The following is a 15895-nucleotide window of genomic DNA, read 5'->3' on the forward strand; positions in this document are numbered from 1 at the left end:
AGACCCTTGGGCTCACTGTATCTGTCACCACAGTGCCAGTCTAACTAATCCCATCTCCTTGCACCTAGTCTGTATCCCTAAATTTACTGCCTGTTCTTAAATCTTCTGAAATGTTGGCATGACAGCAGCTATATTTCATTAGGAGCTTGAGGAGATCTGGTATGTCACCAAAGACACTCTCAAGTTTCTATAGATGTACCAAGGAGAGCATTCTAACTAGCTACACCATTATCTGGTATGGGGATGGGGGGGGCACTTCTCTGGATCAAAATAAGCAGCAGAGTGTCGTAAACTTAGCCCTGTCATGGGCACTAGTCTCCGTAGTATCGTACATCTTTGAGGAGCAATGCCTCAGAAGGGTGGCATACATCATTTAAGGATCCCCGTCACCCAAGTCTTGTCTTGTTCTCATTGTTCTCAATGATTCACTTACAGATCATCTACTGTAATTCACCTTTTTTCTATTATGTATTACAATGTACTACTGCTGCAAAGATGACAAATTTCACAACAAAAACTGGTGATATTTGACCTGATTCTCATTTTAACATCTGTTCTTACCATTTCCCCCTCACAGTGTCCAGGCACTCACTTCTCCCTGTGTACAAAAAAATAGCTTCTTCTCCTTTAAACTTTTCCCTTCTCACCTTAATCCAAAGTTCTCTAGAATGTGATACTTCCACCCTAGGGAAAAAACTATCTACTCTACCTACGTCACTCATAATCTTATATACTTTTGTCAGGTCGCCTGTCTAGCTCAGCTTTCCAGAGAAAACAATACAAGTATGTCCAACTACTCCTTATAGTTAATTCTTTCCAATCTAGCAGTGTAGGAAACATCCTGGTGAAATACTTCTGCAGCCTCTGGAGATGGCATCCCCACAATAGAGAACATCTTCAAAAGGTGATCCCTCAAGAATGTGACATCCATCATTAAGGACCTTGTCAATCTAGACATGCCTTTTTACCACTGCCATCGGGGAGAAGGTACAAGAGTGTGAGGATGCACGTTTTAGGAGCTGCTTATTCTCTGCCTTAAGATTTCTGAATAGTACATGAACACTACCTCACTATTTGTCTTTTACACTACTTATTATTTTATTATTGTAGTTTATAATAATATTTTGTCTTGTACTCCACAGTAGCCATAAAGCAATACATTTCACAATGTACACTATGTCAGTGATATTAAGCCTGAATCTGATTCCTTCCTGTAGCATGGCAACCAGATCTGTGCACAATACTCCAAACTTGATGGTTTGGAGTGACCATACATTTATAATGCTACTATATAATATCTCAACTTCTATACTCTGATTCTACTGATTAAAGCAGACATGTTGTATGCCTTTTACCATCCTTATCCACTTGTGTTGCTATTCTGGATGGTGAGGTGGAGGTATGTCTTTGCCGAAGGAGGTGTAAAGTGCTCCTTCCCTCCACAAGACTGCAGGTCACCTTTGAGCAAGGTATAGCACCTGTTTAGCCCCCCACCCCACCCAAATCAGGGTGGAATGAAGCCATAGAGGAGGTGATGGGCTATATGAGCAGCTGGTGCATATCACGTCCTAGTTATGTGATGACTGACGCCTGGCAGACAATCTCTGAAGAGCATTGATAACGACTGGGGTCACCCGTCTTGTAAAGACACTGCCCAGAAGAAGACAATGGCAAGTCACCTCTGCAGAGAAAATGTACGAGCAGTCATGGTCATGGAAAGACCATGATCACCCATGTCCTATGTCATGCCACATAATGATGATGATTACACACACAAAATGTTGGTGGAACACAGCAGGCCAGGCAGCATCTATAGGGAGAAGTACTGTCGACGTTTCGGGCCGAGACCCTTCGTCAGGACTAACTGAAAGGAGAGATAGTAAGAGATTTGAAAGTAGTGAATGTGAAATGATAGAAGACCGGAGGGGGTGGGATGAAGCTAAGAGCTGGAAAGATGATTGGCAAAAGTGATACAGAGCTGGAGAAGGGAAAGGATCATGGGACGGGAGGCCTAGGGAGAAAGAAAGAGGGAGTAGAGCACCAGAGAGAGATGGAGAACAGGCAGAGTGATGGGCAGAGAGAGAGAAAAAAAACAAACAACTAAATATGTCAGGGATGGGGTAAGAAGGGAAGGAGGGGCATTAACAGAAGTTAGAGAAGTCAATGTTCATGCCATCAGGTTGGAGGCTACCCAGCCGGTATATAAGGTGTTGTTCCTCCAACCTGAGTGTGGCTTCATCTTGACATGGATAGACATATTAGAATGGGAATGGGACGTGGAATTAAAATGTGTGGCCACTGGGAGATCCTGCTTTCTCTGGCGGACTGAGCGTAGGTGTTCAGCGAAACGGTCTCCCAGTCTGCGTCAGGTCTCACCAATATATAAAAGGCCACACCGGGAGCACCAGATGCAGTATACCACACCAGCCGACTCACAGGTGAAGTGTCACCTCACCTGGAAGGACTGTCTGGGGCCCTGAATGGTGGTGAGGGAGGAAGTGTAAGGGCAGGTGTAGCACTTGTTCCACTTACAAGGATAAGTGCCAGGAGGGAGATCGGTGGGAAGGGAAGATGGGAATGATGATGATCCCTCTTTCAGAAAACTATACCGTGCATCCCACAATCCCTCCGTATATCAGTGCACCTGCCATTTGCACCCTCCTCTTGCATTTGGTCTCAAAAATGCAACACCTCACACTTGTCTAGATTAAATTCCATCCACTATTTCTCTGCCCAAATTTCCATCTGATCAATATCTCACTGTACCCTTGACAACCTTCCTCATTATTCATAAGTCCATCAATTATTTATGTATTGAGAACTTTTGGTGCCATCAATGAATTGATTTGAGATAGAAAGGAAATGGGATGTCAGTTACAAATAAATTACTTTTAAATAAAATGCGTAATACTAAACTTGGATTATTTAAAAGGGACAAAGGTGGGCACATACAATAAATATTTTGAAATGTTAATATTTCTGTTATTTGTTAAAATTGTAAGCTAAATTAGTATATCCAACAAAGGGGAAAAACTATTTTCAGAATTATTTAACACTTCTGTTGTTCCATACAGATATGGAATGTATTCCTAGGTGCCAAAATTAGTATGTATTAAATATCTGAGGCCACTATTAACTTATAGTGATGTCTGAAAAGTAAATACAGTACTGTGCAAGAGTCTAAGGCACATATATATATAGCTAGGATACCAAAGACTTTTGCACAGAACTGTAAATAGGTTATGTAAAATTCCGGTCAATTTTAAGCTGATGTCATGGGTGCAGTATATTTCCTTCATCAGGTTTGTCCCGGTTTTAGTACTTTTGGTAGACATTATAAGATAGATGTGTTCGCAGGCAAGTAAAAGAGACCTAATAAAATACCTAACTAAGGTTTAAGAATGGAGACATATAGTGCAAAGATAGGGAGAATGACGGAGCAAAAGTTTGGAGCAGCTAAACAATCGCCATCTTACTGGAAGTCCCTAGGTTTGTCTATAAAGATGCATTTTAAGTACATTTTTAACAAAAAGGGAAGATGTTTCTTTTGAATATCACTTAAAGAGGTAGATAAGTTAAAATTCAGGCCCATGAGGGAAATGCAGAGGATGACTTGGTTAGCTGCTTTTTACTAGGAGACAACATATGATGATTGTGGGAGCCACGTATTCATTTTCTGTCTGTCTGTATTGTGTTGCAAATTTATCATGGGTAATTTCTTAAGTTTGCTGGGGAGTGGTAGAAGCAAAGAGTTTAATTATGTATTCATATTTTGTCTGGTTTATTTTTAGTTTTGGGTGGAGCCAATGAATGGGCAACGGGTGATTCATTTTGTTGACTGCTAAATACTCTTAAATATCTTTAAGAACACTTCGTTAACATTTAAATAGGCTAAGACTGTTTATTTCATGATATTGCTAGTTTTAATTTCATTAGTTTTTATCATTACAAGATAGTTCATTTTGCTGGTTTATCAATAAAGCTTTGAATGTACTTTCTTTGGTTCTATAACTGTTGTAGATACTGCATCATACAGGATCAACTCCCCCCTCCCCCCACCATGGTTTGTTTTTAATCGCTACAATAATGATGAACATATTAGCCAACTAAATTGGTTTATTTTTTATATTTTTAGAGATAAAATGCAGAACAGAATAGGCCCTTCCAGTCCAACAAACCACTCTGCCCAGCAACCCACCTATTTAGCCCTATTCTAATCACGGGACAATTCACCGACTAACCAGTACATCTTTGGAAACCGAAGGAAACCGAGGCAGTCATGGGGGAATATACAAACTCCTTACAGATAGTGCCGGAATTGAACTCTGAACTCTTCTCCGAGCTGTGATAGCATTGAGCCAACTGCTATGCTACCACTTTATGAAGAGCAATGCTATGAAACTTGAAGTTAGTAAAGGAGCTTGAGTGAAATGTCAAGATGAACCAATTGACTTACCTAATCTAGAACTGTGTTGGCGCGTGGCCTAGTGGATAAGGCATCGGTCTAGTGATCTGAGGCAGTGCGTTGTGTCCTTGAGCAAGGCATTTAACAACACATTGCTCTGTGACAACACCGTTGCCAAGCTGCTTGAGGCCTAGTGCCCTTCCCTTGGACAACATCAGTGGTGTGGAGAGGGGAAGGCTTGCAGCTTGGGCAACTGCTGGTCTCCCATACACCCCTGCCCAGGCCTGCGCCCTGGAAACCTTCCAAGGCACAAATTCCATGGTTTCAAGAGACTAGCGGATGCCTATATATCTATATAAATCTAGAACTATCTTGTGTCATTATTTGCTGGATATCATTTGGTTAAAACTTAACATAATTTAACAATGTTTTTTTTCTGTTTCCACTGTAGGTGGTCCTTCCAACCTTTATACTGGAGAAACGTTCACTACTGGAGATGTATGCGGATTTTATGTCCCATCCAGACCTCTTCATTGCTATCGCGGATGGTGCTACTCCTGAAGAGAGGATGATCCGTTTTGTTGAGTATTACCTCACTTCATTCCATGAAGGCCGCAAAGGAGCCGTAGCTAAGAAACCGTACAATCCAATTATTGGTGAAACATTTCACTGCTCATGGAATGTACCAAAAACCGCCAGCAGTATATCATGTAATACCTCATCACAGAGTTGTCTGCTGAAATCAGAGTGCTCTGACGGCTTGGAGGGAAGAGGCCAGTCAGACTATCTTTTACGATTTGTATCAGAGCAGGTGTCTCATCATCCACCTGTTTCAGGATTTTATGTAGAGTGTGAAGAGAAAAACATATGTGCAAACACTCATGTATGGACAAAAAGCAAGTTCATGGGCATGTCTATTGGAGTCGTAATGATTGGGGAAGGTAAGATGCAGTTGTTTTTGTCTCAAAGTGAGAACTATGAGCAAAGTATCTTCTATTAAATTGGGGACAATATTATCAAACAGCAATATTATAGTAACTAAGTTATGACAATTGGGAGTTGAATTATTTCTCAAATGTCATGGGTGCTATTAAACTGATGCTAATACAATAGTTGCAAGCTATATATGTGTCTTGTAGCATTTGATTGGAACCTAGAAATAGCTTAATATGACTGGACCCTAAATCACGATAAAGTATGCACTTAGTGCTTTAATGAGTGTTGTATGATTATTGAGTCCTATGATTTATTCAAAAGTTCCTAGGGGAAAAATATAAGTGGCCATGATCCTTTCAATAACTTTTACTCTGTCAGGTGTCATGGAAAGACTCCTAATTACATTGTTAAAAGATTAACAGAATTGTTTATAAGGAGAATGACAGGATATAGTCTATAAACTGTTTTCTATAATTGTTTTACTAAGTGTCCTTGATCTGATCTAAGGTTAGATGCGTCTACATACATTTTCTGTGAACAGATGATGACATTGATGAAAAGGGTTAAAGAGGTAAAAAGAAATGTTTCATTGAAGTGCTCTCAATAATCTGTTGGTCTCCAGCTGAAAGAATTTGGTTTCTTAATTTTGTACCCATAGAGGGAAAGTATTAAACAAAGTTATATCTGCATTGAAATATTACTTCACAAAGGTTTTAATCTTAAGTCTGTGTGGGGGGAAAATATGGCAGGTTTCAGCTTGTATACATGTTACCCAAGTAGACGGTTTACAATTGAGTTCTCAAGTAGCAATGAAGTAAAATTATTTTTTCCTTTTTTTGTAATTCAGCTTTACCATCTGAGGAAGTAAGTCATTGAGTACCATTTAAATCACTGGTACTTGAAAAGTTGTCACGTTTAAATGGAAATGCATCCTGTACCAGAAAGTTATTGGTCTTTTATCGTGTATTGCATAACACTTAAACACTGCGGGGAGGGGAGTGTTCGTGCCCTTGGTGAAACTTTAATAGAGAGCTCTGACAACATTTTCAACTACCACTGCTCTGAGTCCAGGGCAGAGTTCATTTGAATAGGGTTCTTGAATAAGTAAACAATTGGGATTTTTTTCTTTAGAAAATTTAAAATAATTATCAATTGAATGTATTTTTAAAATGATTGTGTGCATTTATTTTATCTTTGTTTAAATGTCTCTGATTCTCAAAAATATTTGAAAAAGTTGAGAAGGCATTTGACATTACATGTCAAAAATCCATCATAATGGTTTGAAAATGGGGCTTGAGATCCACTGCCTGAGCCCTAGTGGGTGCAGACAGATCGCCCCACCTTGATCTCCTTTATCTGGGTGGCTACCAGAAGTTCGTGTGTCGGCAGTGCTCGTGAGACTAAAGCAGGGGTTCCCAACCTGGGGTCCACGGACCCCATGCTAAATGGTATTAGTCAAGGGCAGAAAAGAGGTTGGGAACTCCTGAGCTAAAGCTAGGTTAATGTTCAATAATGGACAGCAAAAACACCTCATTCTGCGGTTCAAATTGCTTAATTAGCTTGTTGTATTGGATTAATTTATTGATTGCATCTAAAACCAATTGCATTTATGTTATTTTTTAAATTATCAGACATTTAAGTCATTTGGCACTCTTGGAAATATTTTGGAGCTGAGTCATTATCTTAATTCCAATTTAAAAGAAATGTCATGGTTTACATGCCATTATTTTGCTTCAGTTGTTTGAGCTCTGCATTTTCAAGCTTATTAGACTCACACTTTTCATTTTCACATCCTTCATTCCAGCATTCTCCAAATATTGTGTGATCAGCCAAGTTATCATGGAGAAAAATCAATTAGGACCAAGTTCCCAGGACTTAATAGTATTCGTAGTTTATTCTTGTGACTATACTGAAAAAGAAATGACCTGGCCTCAGGATACAGTAAAGTTTTGTTAAATACAGGTAGCAAAATTATTCTTATCACAAGAAATTCTCAGATGCTGGAAATCCAGGGCAACACTCAGGCAGTGCTGCAGGTACCTGGCAGGTCAGGCAGCATCTGTGGAAATGAATAAACAGTCAACATTTCAGTCGCAGCCCCTTCTTCCTATCATTGCTGCATTCAGAGCTTTCATATCATGCATTTTCTTGACAAAGCAAGTCAATGTTACTGTCTTATATAATTTGCCACGTGTAATCTTTCTGAGGAGTTCATGATTTTTGACTTTTATTCTAGTTTTTTTTTGTAAAGAAACTGAAGCTTGCCTTTGATGTTCAGTGTTCCAAATTGTTTTTTTGATGGTCCTTGCTATCTGGAGCTGTGATTGTACTGTAAAAAGCTCTGGCGGTACAAAAAGGCCTCCCTGCAGAGTATCCTCCAAGAGAGCTAATCTAGGTACTGACTTGAGTCGTAATGATTCATTAGTTCAGCTGAATGAATACTTCGAAGCTACACTTTGGGAGGATCAACCAGGGTAGGTATTACACAGTGAGTGATGGGGTACTGAGGAGTGTGATATAACAGAGGCATCTGGAAATATAGATCCTAGTTCCTTGAAACTGGCAAAACTAGATAGATGGGGTCATAAAAAAGAGCTTTTAGCATTAGGGCTTCATAAATCAAAGTATTGAGTACAGGAATTGAGCTGTTATGTTGAAGTTGTATAAGATGTTGGTGATGGCCAGTTTGGTGTATTGCATCCAGTTTTGGTTACCTACCTACAGGGACGAATTAAATTAGATTGAGTGATTGCAGAGAAAATTTACAAGGAATTTGCCAGAACTTGAGGACCAGAATAATAGGAAAAGTTTGAATAGGTTAGAACTTTATTCCCTAGGACATAGGAGATTTGATGGAGTTATACAAAATTGAAGAGTATAGGCAAGTTAAATGCAAGTAGACTTTTTCCACTGAGGTTGGGTGAGACTGCGACTAGAGATCATGGGTTAAGGATGAAAGGACCATGAGGGAGAGTTTCTTCACTTGCTGGTGAGTGTGTGGAATGAGCTGCCAGTGCAAGTGATGGATGTGGGTTTGATTTCAAGATTTACAAAAACTTTGGATAGTACATGGATAGGAGAGTTATGGAGGACAATGGTTTGGGTGCAGTTCAATGGGACTAGTCAGATTAATGAATCAGCACAGAGTATGGGCTGATGTGCTGTTTCTGTGCTGTAGCATTCTATGACCCTAACTCTGTGAATGCTGTGACCTGTACATATTAATTCAGTGTTGTGTGACTGAAATTACTTAATGCATTTGACACTTAAGTAGTGGTCACACCCCCCGTGTTAGCAAAAATGCTTGTTTGCAATTGTTTCCAGGACTGATGCCAGCATGACATCTTACTAAATTTGTTACTGAGATTCTTTCAGCATTTTTCCTCATAATTCCAATCCCAAGGCATCATTATTGAGATAATTATGCCCTGTAGCCCGATTATTGGAGCTCGAGAACATTCCTGGGACTAATGAAATTCTTTCAAATTCTACAGAGACATTTTTCCCCTATTCATCTTGTAGACTAAAGAAAGTAAGACCAAAGCTGACGTGAGCAAAAACAACTTGAAAGTTATGAAGGATGACAAACTACTATTGGTAACAGACCCACTGATACGGTTACTTCACCTGAAATCATTGGTTGCCTTGCCTATAGTCATTTTTCTAATGGTGTCCATCTGATTGAGCTCATGTAGGTTATTTCAACTAGATTGTTTATATTTGACTGTCTGGATTTGGAATTGTGATGTCTTTCTTATTATCCCTAATTTATTGACATTTACAGTTATATATCTTTAAAGCTGCGCCTGAATGAGAGCCTGATGTGGATTGAGATTCTAGCTGTGTGTCAATTTTAGGCTTAATGAAGTCTTGGAGTACAGTCCAGAGAAATGTGTGACCTTCTCTGAATTGTGAATCAGGAGTTAAACAATTTCTTGTGTCAAAATCCTTCAAGAGTGCGCAATCAAAAAATCTAATTGTTGGAGGGATACTGGGGGGCTGAGGCTAGGAGGGATAATGCAGGGCTGAGGGTAGGAGGGAGACTGGGGGGCTGAGGATAGGAGGGATAATGCGAGGCTGAGGGCAGAAAGGAGACTGGGGGGCTGAGGTCAGGAGGGAGACTGGGGAAGTCTGAGAGCAAGAGGGAGTTTGGTGAGGTCTGAGGGCAGGAGGGAGACTGTGGGGTGTCTGAGAGCCTGGTGGGATCTGAGGGCAGGAGGGAGATGAGAAGAAAACTATCCTGAGACTGACAGCTTGACAAATCAGTTTGACAAGAGCCTGAAGTAGTGGCTTTTATGACTGTGAATCTCTCTGGTGTTTCTTGTGACAGTTCTGTTTAAATCTTTCTGGTATGTAATTGGTAGGGTAACCATTTAGATATGAGAATGAGCACATGGATGTGAAGTTATGAATTTTTTTTAAACTTTGGCTGACTTGAAATATCATAAACACCTGCAGAATGCAAGCAGGTTAAGATAGGTATATCTATTAAGCTATATTTGTGGAATACTGTTTTCACATTTCTGAAGCAGACATGGACACAGCTGATGGCTCATAGTGTATCATTAAGTCTTACACTTAATTTTTCATAAAATTCTTTATGCATGGTATAAAACTGCATAAAAACTGTATAAAACCTCTGCTTAAAAATATAGTGCATTAAATTATTTAATTATTTATTGTTTTATATTGCTATATTTCTTCACTATTCTTGGTTGGTGCGGCTATAATGAAACCCACTTTCCCTCGGGATCAATAAAGTATGTCTGTCTGTATTACAGCAATAGGGGCAGTATGTAACAGACAGTATGTCTGTATAACTACCCCCACACAGCATCTGAGGTTGCAATAAGAATCTGTTCTATTCTAATGGTTGCTTTCATGTGAACCTGCATGTATAGTTAAATATTTAACTGCTAAACGGACTTAGAATTTTGACCTTGGTAGAACCAGATCAATTTGTGGCACTGGCTTTTTGTTTCAAATGGAATTTTATCCAAGCAAAAATTAACTAGATAATCTACTAAATTGCATTTATCCTGTAACCACTGGACAGAAAACATTCTTGTGAAACAAATTGCAAATCTCTGCCCTATCTTGGAGATGGAACTTCATTTTCTATCTCCCTCAACATCCCCTCTATGCCTCCATCACAACTCTCCATTCTATCTGCAAACACTAAACTCCTTGTTTGTATAATCACGGCCCCTTCTAACATTACTGCCACCGCCACCTATTCGATCTTTGCCCATTTCCGACCTCCTCCCAGGTTGAAGATTAAGAAATAAAAACCCTGTGCTAAACTCTGAGTTAGTTATATATTAGATTTTGAACGTCACTTTGAGTAGCTTCAGCTGCAGTGCAAGTTTTAAAAAAATTATTTTACCAAATTGGTTGTATTTGGCATTGAGTAAGATCTTTTCACTTGGAAGACCTATATAATGAAAAATTGTTATACATATTTAGTCTGAACTTAAAAGTTCTGCTCAAAAAGAATATAATATGATGGGTGTTATAAAGTGTGTCCGTGAAATAATCTTGCATTCTCTATAGTTTCTTCCACACATCATGGATCTGCTATCAATGCAAATCAATCAATTATATTAAGCTTCATGGGTGCAGCTAGATGTTTGTGTTTACCAATTCTTTGTTCTTGTCCCTCTGACTAAATGGTATGTTAGCTTTCACTGCAAGCAGATTTAAATAGAGGAGCGGAAGTATCTTGCTACAGTTGTAGAGGGTTCTGGTGAAACCCCATCTAGAGTTTTCTGTGAGGAAGAATGTTCTTCCCATGTAGGGAATTTTAGCAAAGCAACACATCCAAAATGCTGGAGGAACTCAGCAGTTCAGGCAGCATCTATACAAAAGAGTTCAGTCTATATTTTGGGCCGAGACCCTTCCTCAGGACTGAGAAGGAAGGGGAAGAAGCCTGAATAAAGAGGTGGGGGAGGGGAAGGAGACTAGCTCGAAAATTACTTCTGCGTGGCCAAACATTTTAATTCCCATTCCTGTTCTGACGTCAATCCATGGCCTGCTCTTGTGCCAAGATGAAGCCACCCTCAGGGTAGAGGAGCAACATCTTTTATTCTGTCTGGGTCCCCTCGAACCTAATGGCATGAATAGCAATTCCTCCTTCTGGTGAATGAAGTTCACCCCTTCCCCATTCCCCAATCTGACCTTTTACTTCCCTCTACGTCCCCTCCTCCTTCCCTTTCTCCTATTGTTCACTCTTCTCGTGCTAGATTCCTTCTTCTCCAGTCCTTGACCTTTCCCGCTCACCTCTCTTTGCCTATTACCTTCCAGCTAGCCTCTTTCCCCTCCTCCCAGTTTTTAATTCAGAAATCTTCCCCCTTCCTTCTCAATCCTATGGAAGGGTCTCGGCCCAAAACTCAAACTATCTATTCATTTCTGTAGATGCTGCCTGAACCCTCATAAGGCGGAAGGTCCAGATGGAGTACCTGGTGAGGCTCTGAAAACCTGTGCCAACCAACTAGTGGGAACATTCAAGGACATTTTCAACCTCTGGCTGCTATAGGCAGAAGTTCCCGCTTGCTTCAAAAGGCAACAGTTATACTAGTGGCTGAGAAGAATAATGTGAGCTGCCTTAATGACTATCACCCAGAGGCGCTCACATCTACAGTGATGAAATGCTTTGAGAGGTTGGTCATGACTAGACTGAACTCCTGCCTCAGCAATGACCTGGACCCACTGCAATTTGCCTATTGCCACAATTGGTCAATGGCAGATGCAATCTCAATGGCTCTCCACACAGCTTTAGACCACCTGGACAACACAAACACCTATGTCAGGATGCAGTTCATCGACTATAGCTCAGCATTTAATACCATCATTCCCACAATGCTGATTGAGAAGTTGCAGAACCTGGGCATCTGTACCTCCCTCTGCAATTGGATCCTTGACTTCCTAACTGGATGACCACAATCTGTGCGGATTGGTGATAACATACCCTCTTCGCTGACTATCAACACTGGCTCACCCCAGGGGTGAGCCTAGTGCTCTACTATCTATATACTCATGACTGTGTGGCTAGGTATAGCTCAAATATCTATAAATTTGCTGACGATGCAACCATTGTTGTAGAATCTCAGGTGGTGACGAGAGGGCATTACTGAGTGAGATATGCCAACTAGTGCAATGGTGCTACAGTAACAACGTTGCGCTCAATGTCAGTAAGACAAAAGATCAGATTGTGGACTTCAGGAAGGGTAAGACAAAGGAAGACATACCAATCCTCATAGAGGGATCAGAAATGGAGGGAGTGAGCAGCTTCAAGTTCCTGGTTGTCAAGATTTATGAAGGTCTAGCCTGGTCCCAACATACTGATGTAGTCATAAAAAAGGCAAGACAGTGGCTATACTTTATTAAGAGCTTGAAGAGATTTGGCATGTCAACAAATGTGCTCAAAAACTTCTATAGTTGTTCCCCGCCCCCACCCTCCCCCTCCCACGTGTAAGCGGCAGCGAGCACCGATCCCTGCTTCCCCCACCAGCAAGAAAAAGCACATCGGTACCATCACTGAGCCCAAGCATATGCTAGACAATGCAAAGACACAGACCAAAGTTACCCCAAAAGCTTTGAATTTCATCCACGATTCAACAAACCACAGGTTCTCGTTTTCCCTGGCAAGAGAGAGGGAGGTGTCCCCCATTTTCACAGTGAGTGGGAGACATAACAACAACCCACTGGTTTATGATCTTAAAAGTTCATTTCATTGTTTTTCTTCGAGCTCTGTGTCCAAAGAACGCAAAGACCTCCGGTCTTTGAGCCCACAGCAAATGAATTACTGGCCTCCCTGACAACACACAAGTCTCCTGCCTAACCCTCGATCCACCCGTCTCCAGAGCCCTGAGATCTTAGGCTTCCGAATACAATTGAGGTTCTCATGCCAAACCCTTGGCATGTTGAATAGCGGCCTGTTGTGGAACCCCGAGAGCGAGTCTCATTCCCATAAAGAACCAAAGCCTGTGTGTAACTCCAGGTCAGGGTCTTCAAAAGAACCCTGAAAGTGAAAAATAGAGTTGTTTCCGAAGATGCAAGCAAAGGAGTCGCCATAAGGTGCCATCATTCCTCCTAAGCTCCACCCTCTAGTTTACTTATTTATTTATTGTTGTTATTGTATTATTTTTTTTTCTCTTCTATATTATGTATTGCATTGAACTGCTGCTGCTAAGTTAACAAATTTCATGTCACATACCCATGATAATAAAACCTGATTCTGGATCTGATCTGAGTTCCCCCAATGTTTTGAGTGTGTTGCTTTGGATTTCCAACATCTGCAGACTCCCTCATGTTTTTTAGAATTTTAGCAAAGGTTTATTCACTGGGATAAGAGAGAATGAGAAGATCTCAAAAGTCTAGCAAGACTAGACAAACTGGATACATGGAGCATGACCCTGATGTTTGGATAGACCAGAATAAGTGGTCAAGTGTTTGAATGCATGGCTGGCTGGCTGTTTAGAAACTATCTTCACCCAGTAAATGGTGAGTCTATGGAATTTTCCACCACAGGAGGCAGTGAAAATTACTAAAAATACAGTGCCTATAAAAAGTATTCAGCAACCCCCCCCCGACTCCCCTCCCCCGGGCAAGATTTCATGTGTTGTTGTTTTCAATATTAAATCACAGTGAATTTAATTTGGCTTTTTTGACACGGATATATAGAAAAAGACTCGTGTCAAAGTGAAGACAAATCACTACCAAGTGATCTAAACTGGTTATAAATAATTGAATGTATAAGTGTTCACTACCTTCAAGTCAGTTTCTTGTAGATTCACCTTTGACAGCAATTACAGTGTTGAGTCTGTGTGGATCGGTCTGTATCAGCTTTGCACATCTGGACACTGCAATTTCTCCCCATTTCTTCCTTACAAAACTGCTCAGCTCTGTCAGATTTGTGGGGATTCTGAGTGAACAGCCCTTTTCAAGTCCAGCCACAAATTCTCAGTTGAATTGAGGTCTGGACTCTGACTTGGCCTCTCCAGGACATTAACTTTGTTGCTTTTAGGCCATTCATGTGTAGCTTTCGCTTTATCCTTTGGGTCATTGTGATTGTCTTGCTGGAAAACATATCTTCTCCCAAGTCACAGGTCTCTTTTGGACTGCATTAGGTTTTCCTCCAGGATTTCCCTGTGTTTTGTTGCATTCATTTTATCTTCTACCTTCACAAGCCTCCTAGGGCCTGCTGTAGTGAAGCATCCACACAGCATGATGCAACCATCACCGTGTTTCACAGTAGAGTTGGTGTGTTTTTGATGATGTGCAGTGTTTGCTTACGCCAAACATAGCATTCAATCTAATGGGGAAAACTCGATTTTGGTTTCATGAGATCATAAAACCTTCTTCCAGCTGACTTAAGAGACTCACATTTGCCTTCTGACAAACTCCAGCTGAGATTTCATGTGAGTTGTTTTTCAACAGTGGCTTTCTCTTTGCCACTCTCCCATCTCAACCGCTAAAGCATGTAACTCTTCTATAGTTGTCATAGGTCTCTAGGTGGCTTTCCTCACTAGTCTATTTCTTGCAGTTACTCAGTTTTGAGGATGGCTTGCTCGACACAGATTTACAGCTGTGACATATTCTTTCGATTTCTCAATGATTAGACTTAATTGTACTCCAAGGAATATTCAGTGACTTGGAAATTTTCTTGTATCCATCTCTTGACTTGTACTTTTCAATAGCCTTTTCATGGAGTTGCTTGGATTGTTCTTTTATCTTCATGGTCTAGTTTTTCCCAGGATACTAACTCTTCAGCAGTTGGACCTTCCAGATACAGGTGTATTTTTACTACAGTCAATTGAAACACCTTGAATGCACACGACACTCCAAAAACAGATTTCCAGTTAACTAATAATGTGACTTCTAAACTAAATGGCTGCACTAGTAATGATTTGGTGTGTTATATTAAAGGGGGTGAATACTTAAGTAATCAATTATTTTGTGTTTTATATTTGTAATTAATTTAGATCACTGCAGAGATCTGTTTTCACTTTGACACAAAAGTCTTTTTCTGTTGATCAGTTTCAGAAAATCCACTGATTCAATATTGTAAAACAATAAAACATGTAAACTTCTAAGTGGAGTGAATACTTTGTACAGGCACCATTTTAAAAAAGGCAGCTTATATATTTCAAATTCAGAGGGGATCAAGGAGTATGAGTAGAAGCTGGGAACTGAAGTTAATCATCAGCCATGTTTCATGCTAAGTGCTGGATCAGGACCAACTGGCCTATTCCTGCTCCTCTAAGTTTTGACTCCATATTAAAAGCTACAAAGTAGCTCATAGAAGTGCATTGATGTGGCACAAATAAGGAAAATCCCATGCCAGCAAATCTATCTTAAAAGAGCCTTTGTGATTTTTCCCTGTTGACAACCTGGTCTGATCCTGCAGTATATGGAGGATGCATCATGCTCAGGAATGAAGAATACAGTTCAAGGTAGGGAGTTGTTTTCCCTTCAGTTCATTCATTATCAAAGCACTTGTATTTTGAATTTCTCTGCTTTCCCTTCCTCCCTCAAAGCAGTGAATCATGCTGT

At 40.3% G+C, this 15895-nt stretch overlaps 1 protein-coding gene across 2 annotated transcripts in view; it reads left to right on the forward strand.

Annotated features, from left to right (window-relative positions):
• Nucleotides 1–15895, forward strand: part of osbpl11 (oxysterol binding protein-like 11) — a 133865-nt gene that overhangs the window by 95631 nt on the left and 22339 nt on the right. For both annotated transcript variants that reach the window (XM_059966357.1, XM_059966358.1), the window contains one exon: nucleotides 4857–5346. In XM_059966357.1, the coding sequence (XP_059822340.1) occupies nucleotides 4857–5346 (490 nt within the window). The remainder of the gene's footprint in view (nucleotides 1–4856; nucleotides 5347–15895) is intronic.

Source organism: Hypanus sabinus, chromosome 4 (genome assembly GCF_030144855.1).
Source record: "Hypanus sabinus isolate sHypSab1 chromosome 4, sHypSab1.hap1, whole genome shotgun sequence".
NCBI lineage: Eukaryota > Metazoa > Chordata > Chondrichthyes > Myliobatiformes > Dasyatidae > Hypanus > Hypanus sabinus.